The sequence below is a fragment of the Echiichthys vipera genome (assembly GCF_963691815.1).
Source record: "Echiichthys vipera genome assembly, chromosome: 1".
In the NCBI taxonomy this organism is placed as follows: domain Eukaryota; kingdom Metazoa; phylum Chordata; class Actinopteri; order Perciformes; family Trachinidae; genus Echiichthys; species Echiichthys vipera.
The window spans coordinates 31,778,005-31,784,374 of NC_139826.1; the positions used below are offsets into that span (position 1 = coordinate 31,778,005).

The 6,370-nt window shown below is 38.4% G+C and overlaps 1 protein-coding gene across 1 annotated transcript; it reads right to left on the reverse strand.

The window, feature by feature from the left end:
* Nucleotides 1-679: 679 nt before the first annotated feature.
* Nucleotides 680-3,286, reverse strand: mibp2 (muscle-specific beta 1 integrin binding protein 2). The gene is made up of 8 exons (XM_083917502.1): nt 3,039-3,286; nt 2,185-2,275; nt 1,926-1,974; nt 1,568-1,757; nt 1,399-1,470; nt 1,191-1,297; nt 1,012-1,106; nt 680-934 (listed from the first exon to the last, which is right to left on the reverse strand). Exons 1-7 carry the CDS (start codon nt 3,062-3,064, stop codon nt 1,021-1,023), a joined length of 621 nt encoding a protein of 206 aa, XP_083773628.1. The 5' UTR covers nt 3,065-3,286; the 3' UTR covers nt 680-934; nt 1,012-1,020.
* Between the last annotated feature and the right edge of the window lie 3,084 nt (nt 3,287-6,370).

The following is a 6,370-nucleotide window of genomic DNA, read 5'->3' on the forward strand; positions in this document are numbered from 1 at the left end:
GCTGTGTTTTACAACCAAGAAGATTAACACTGAATCTGACAAAATGGCCAAATTATTTTTTTGCAACTGGAGGAATTCATTCTAAATACAGGTCATTGCATCTAAATGATGGTCTGCTTGCATACAGAGATGCTACTTTCCTGCCCAGCTTCTCCTACTCTACAGCAACCACACATCCAAACCAATGTTTACCAGGTGTTTTGTGGGGTTAAAATGACTACATGCATTATAAACTGCACGTGCTGCACCTTGGTCAAATATTTATTGTTCATTGTGCAAAGCACTAATTTTTATTCCTTGTATTGACCTGATTGTCATTATGCCATAAAAACAAGTTATGGGACCTTTTACGTAGTTTATTCTGCAAGAAACACTTCCAGAGAAGTGTGTCTGAATTTAGATAAGAGTCGTGTCCTAGACCTGAAGTCACGAGGTTCAACCTTGTGATTCCACTTATCGCTCACACCAACTGTTGCCTGGGAGCAAGATAGTAAAAGCAGTCTGCTCCCTCTGCTCAACTTAGCAGCTACCCGCTGCAGCAAGTGTTGAAATGTGGACTATATTTGAGAACTACAACTTACAAACAAAAGCTTCACACATGCTAAGAGTCTATTACATTTGTTTTGTTGTTTTTTTACGTTGTACTACCTTTAGTTTAAATAATCAGTAAAGCACAAAGTTGGTAGGAGGATCATTTATTGACACAAGTGCTTTTTTCTCTGAACATATCCATCAACTCTCTTCAGAGTGTAGGCTGTAACAAAGCAATAAATATGGGAGATATAAAAACATGCCAGCATTTGATGCCATCAGTTATAACATTTTACAAAAAAATCGTAGCAGTCAGCTAAATGAGCTGCCAGGTAGAAACTTAAGGCAAGGCGGTGTTCTGCTTGCAGGCTGAGTACATGCTCCTTTTAGCTGATCGTATGACCTGCAACACAGAAAAACAGTCAAACTCACATTCAGATGGAACGATCTTGTAACAGGACAGTGGGATCGTTAGTTTACCTTTGTTTGTTAGAGAGAAATCTGGATGTTGTTCAGGATGTCGCCGTAGACAAAGTTGAACAGCTGTTCCTTTGACTTGGTTCCATCTAGCTGCACTGTAATAGCAAACATACAAATTAATACTTTCATCTTTAAATATGAATAATAAGACTATAAAAAAAATAAAATTGCACACTTACAGACATCAACATTTGATGACTCCATGATGTTCTTGTGTTTCAAATACATGGGCCAGACGTGACCGTCGAACAGACCGGGGGGGTCTGGCCATGTGTAGTTCCTAGAGCTGCAGAGACAAAAAATGTGCACAAATGACATAAGAGGGTGATAAAAACAGCAGAATATAAACACCAGTTAGGACCAGTGTTTGAACACTGAAGCACTTACCACCTCCTCTTTTTGCATTCTTCATACGGGATGGAAATAAAGTAACGTTGGTTCAGCACGTCGATCAAAGGTCTGCGAAGGAAGAGTCAAATAATGTCACAGCTTGCATTTCTTTTACAATGAGAAACAACACAAATGAGCAGAAACGTAAAGAAGGTTACGTTCTTACCCGTAGTTGTAAAGCAAAAAGCCCTCCACAATGAGGATGTGAGTTTCCTCCTCCTCATCGTGGTCAGACTTTGGGACGATCTCAGTATCCAGGGTGTTATTGACGCCGTGAGACTTCTCAAACTTCACCGGGTTGTCCAACCATGCATAGATTGTACTCATCATGGCGTCCATGTCCAGAGCAGCAAGAACTGAAAGATGAAAGGAAAAGTGTATAGAAAAATCCCCAAAAGCATGTAAGAAACACTTAAGTGCTCAAGATTGTCTATATTGCATGCAGATTAAAAAGTAAACACATTACAGCAGGAGCAAACATACAACACATACACACAAACCCTTTCATAAAAACCCAGGCTTACCATCGTACTGCTTAAAGCCATCTTCACCAACTTCAATCTGATCTTGGGGCTGAAACATACATTGATAAGATGTACCCAGGTACATTCCACTAGAGCTACACTCTGCTATATGGGAAGGCTCTGACAGTGTTTTTTACTCACTATGTCAAACTGTATCTAGTAACACGAGTGTTAACACTCCATCAACATGTGTTACGCAGAGCAATCCCCTTTGCTTATCTATATCAAATATTTAGAGAGATGTGTGCATGTGGCTCACCTTGAAGAAGTCATCCTGATGTACCACACAACAGTTGGGCAGGTTCTTGATCAGTCTGTTGGTGAGGGTGGTTTTCCCTCCATTGGTTACGCTAAAAGGAACAAAGAGATTAAAAAAAGGCAATGAGTGGTAAATGATGAACCAGGCATAAAAAGTTGTAAAGTGGGCAGACTAATGATTAGACCATCACTTGTGATTGTATCTAGAACATCAATTTTTATGATAGATTCAACGTTTTCCGGGTCAGGTAACGTTATAGTGGTAAATACATGCCATTAACCATCACGTAACATTCATTTTCACTGACTTTAATAACAAAACAACTAGTTATTCACTACAGAAAGCTATCAGAGCAGTTTTAGACACATTTAGTGGAGTTTAGGCATTAATATTGTCAAATAAAAGGTGAGTCAAATGGACACTATGGGCTATATAATGTTCATTATCATGTGCAAGACACTTTATTTTTATATTTCACCCATTTAATTATCTTGCATTGTTATTGTTTTTGTAATGGTTATGCAATTTTTGAGCACTCATTTTCCTTCGTCATTAATAAAGCTTATGTTATCTTATATTTAGTTATATTACATGGTTATAACAGTTAGATTCGGGTTTGTTTACTAGCTGAAACTACCAGACAGGATTAACAGAAACTGTAAAATGACTTCTTTTTTTTTGTTTAACTGCAACAGCACCACCACAAAGAGGAAGCAACCATTTAGCGGATGTCATGAACGCCCTCTCTCCACGTGTGCCTCGCGTTTAAGGCCTAGCATTCTCAGTTAGCCAGCTAGCTTAGCTTAGCCTAGCCTAGCCTAGCCGCCGGTCATTCATCCTGAACCTGAACTCACCCGCCGATGCCGATGATGTACTTCATGATTTCAGATGGTCGAAGCTCGTTAAAAGGAAGTCGCTAAACGTCAGTAAAACCGGTTCAGGATCACAGTGATCAGACGGGAAGAAAGCTTAAAAAGAGAAGGTTACAGAAACGTCAACTACTTAATTCCTCCATGGCACTTAAGTTAAGTGAGTAAGGCGAGTGCAGGACGTGTCGCTCGGACGCGGTCTTCCACCGAGAGAGGGCCGTTAGCTGGCTGTAGCTGCTACACATACTGAGGAGAGGCGACGTGATTGGCTATTTAAACACATCGAACCGCAACGGAGAACCCACAGCAACCAATCAGGAGCGAGTGTCACCACAAGGCCCACCCCCTTCCTCCCTCCGCCCCACCCTACATCTTCTAACCTCAACCCATGATGTAATCTTAATTTTTAATGCAAGAAATGAAAAAAACAAAAAAGCACAAGTAAGCAGTGGTGGAAGAAGTACTCTTGTGTAATACCACTGTGCAGAAATACCATATTATAAGTAAAACATTGTAAAATATACCTAGAGTACTCGTGTGTTTATCACTTTAATGTAACAGCTGGTACAATCTGGAGACCATTTTAATGACTTTACATGCTGTTATTCAGTTTAATCTATAATAATATATCAAATAATCTGTTTGGATAATATGCATCTGCAAAGTAACTAACACTGTCAAATAAATGTAGTGGTGTGAAAAGTACAATATTTACCTCCAAAATGTAAATAAGTAAAACTCTTAAAGTATACATACAGTACCTAAACTACTTATGTGTTTATCACTGTAATGTTGCAGCTGGTAAAATCTGGAGATCATTTTTAATGACTTTACATGCTGTTATTCAGTTTAGTCTATAATAATTTATCATATATTTTTTATTGATTATATTCTGTATGGATAATATGCATCTATAAAGTAACTAACACTGTCAAATAAATGTAGTGGAGTGAAACACAGTGGATCAGAAGTATAAAGTAGCAAAGAATGGTAAAGTGAAGTACCTCAAAATTGTATAAGTACTTGAGTAAATGTACCCAGTTAATCTTTTGTTGCTTCTCATGGTACATAGATCCAGTAGAAATAGACACACAAAGAAAAAAATAGATGTTTCTTCTTATATATATTTATGACCAACAATTTACAATATCTATATAAAAGTCAAGTGTTTCTACAAATTATAAAACAATACAAATAGTGTGATTAATGAATGTATTTGTTATATACTACCCAAATATAAACTGATCTCCAACTCAGTTAAGTGCAACAGTAATTGATAATAATTAATTAATTATAAATTATTATCAATATCAATACTTTTTTACACATTAATGTATCTGTATTAATAACCCAATGTATATGATATCTCAATTTTCATACTTAAAGACATTGTGTAGCAAAAGAAGAAGAAGAAGAATTACTTTATTTATCCCGCAACTGAGAAATTGAATATTTTCACTCTTATTATTAAACCCGTTACAGCCGAAATACACACATGCACATACAGAACCTATACATGCAATTAAGGAGAGATGTTAGAGTGAGGGGGCTGCCAGTGACCGGCGCCTCGGGCAGTTGGGGGTTCGGTGCCTTGCTCAACAGCACCTCGGCAGTGCCCAGGAGATGAACTGGCACCTCTCCAGCCACCAGTCCACGCTCCATACATGGTCCACACAGGGACTTGAACCTATCTATCTATCTATCTTTTCGAGTACAGTGCAGAAATACAGATAATGGTCGTACTGTAGCATTCCCCCTGTAGCTTTTAACAATAATACCATTCAAAAGATTGCAAAAGACTGGAATAGAGGAGATTGTTATCCTCTCAAGATCCATGATTGTCTGTAGTCCACCTAGACGGAAAATAAAATCACCTTAAAGAAGGATAATATTGTAACACACACACACACACACACACACACACACACACACACACACACACACACACACACACACACACACACACATACACACACACACACACACACACACACACACACACACACACACACACAGTGTCAGTTCATTGCTGGTAGCATTTAACTTGTGTAATCCATAAGAAGACAGGGCCTCTTTTGACCTTGACAGACACATGTTAATTATAGGGCAACTTTACATTGTGTGCATGGTGCAGATGACCTGTCAGTGACTCCCCCCCTCTATGTAAGCCTATATAGTTGCATTCAGCATTGTGATCATCTAGCCGCTTGACCCCAGTCCACCCATAATATAGCCCGTAAGATAAGGCTGCCAGTATTCCATGGAAAACAGTTCTTATCGAATCAGAGACACAAACAAAAACAAAGGATAACATCTCTTGACACACTCACATTGCTGTGGTGTTTATTTCACCAGCCTGCTGCTGACCTCTCTCTGTTTTGTTCAGACACTTCCCAACCATCTCCATGACACAGTTTCCTGAGGTTGCACCGAAAATATTACTTCTGTTGGGGTTTACACCCTCGAGAACCTCAGCTATGAAGAGGAAGTCGCCAAGTGAAGTGGAATTTGTACGATTTCTATTCATAGTTTGACTCAGCTTCATTCTGCCAATTTGGAGGACGTTTTCTTGAAGTTAACAACTCTTTAAAATATTTTATAGTTATGAATTGAATCTGATATAATGCTCTGAAGGGTTTTGATTCACGAGGGAGATGAATGAGATGACGATCTCCCATCAAACTGTTGCCTCTCATTTGACTACTGCGTGATACAGTCACACTATCACCTTTAAAATGTGACGGGGAGATTCTTGGAAGTGAATTGTAACACAATAGGCCCCGACCATGTTTTTCACGCAATTACTGAATTTAAATCTGGTGAAGACATTTTCTGTGAATCCTCATTTTTGTTCACTCCCATGATAATTAGTTTTACACTGATGCATTTTCTGCTCTAACCTTTCAGCTCTATTACCCCACGTCACCTCAAAACATATTTTTCAGTTACTTGTCAGCATGGGCGTGCATCAGATTGGATGTGTCCTGTAAGTTTAAACAAAGCAGGAAACTGTCGGGGGAAGAAGCACTCAGGTGCTTAGGTTCAGTTAAGGAGCAATACCACAATGTTAAAATACACGAGTCATGCATTCAAATTAAATAAGTATCATTGAGAAATGAATAAATAAATGTATTTAATGTATCAGAGGTTGGAGGAGTCGTTATAGAACGGCTCCTGTCAGTGTTATATTAATATATAACTATAATACTCTATTATTATTTCTGATGCATCACTGTAGAAGCAGTATTTCAGTGTTGTAGTCGGATGAGATTATGGAAATAATTTTAAACACTTTATAGACTTCTGGGTATTTTAAG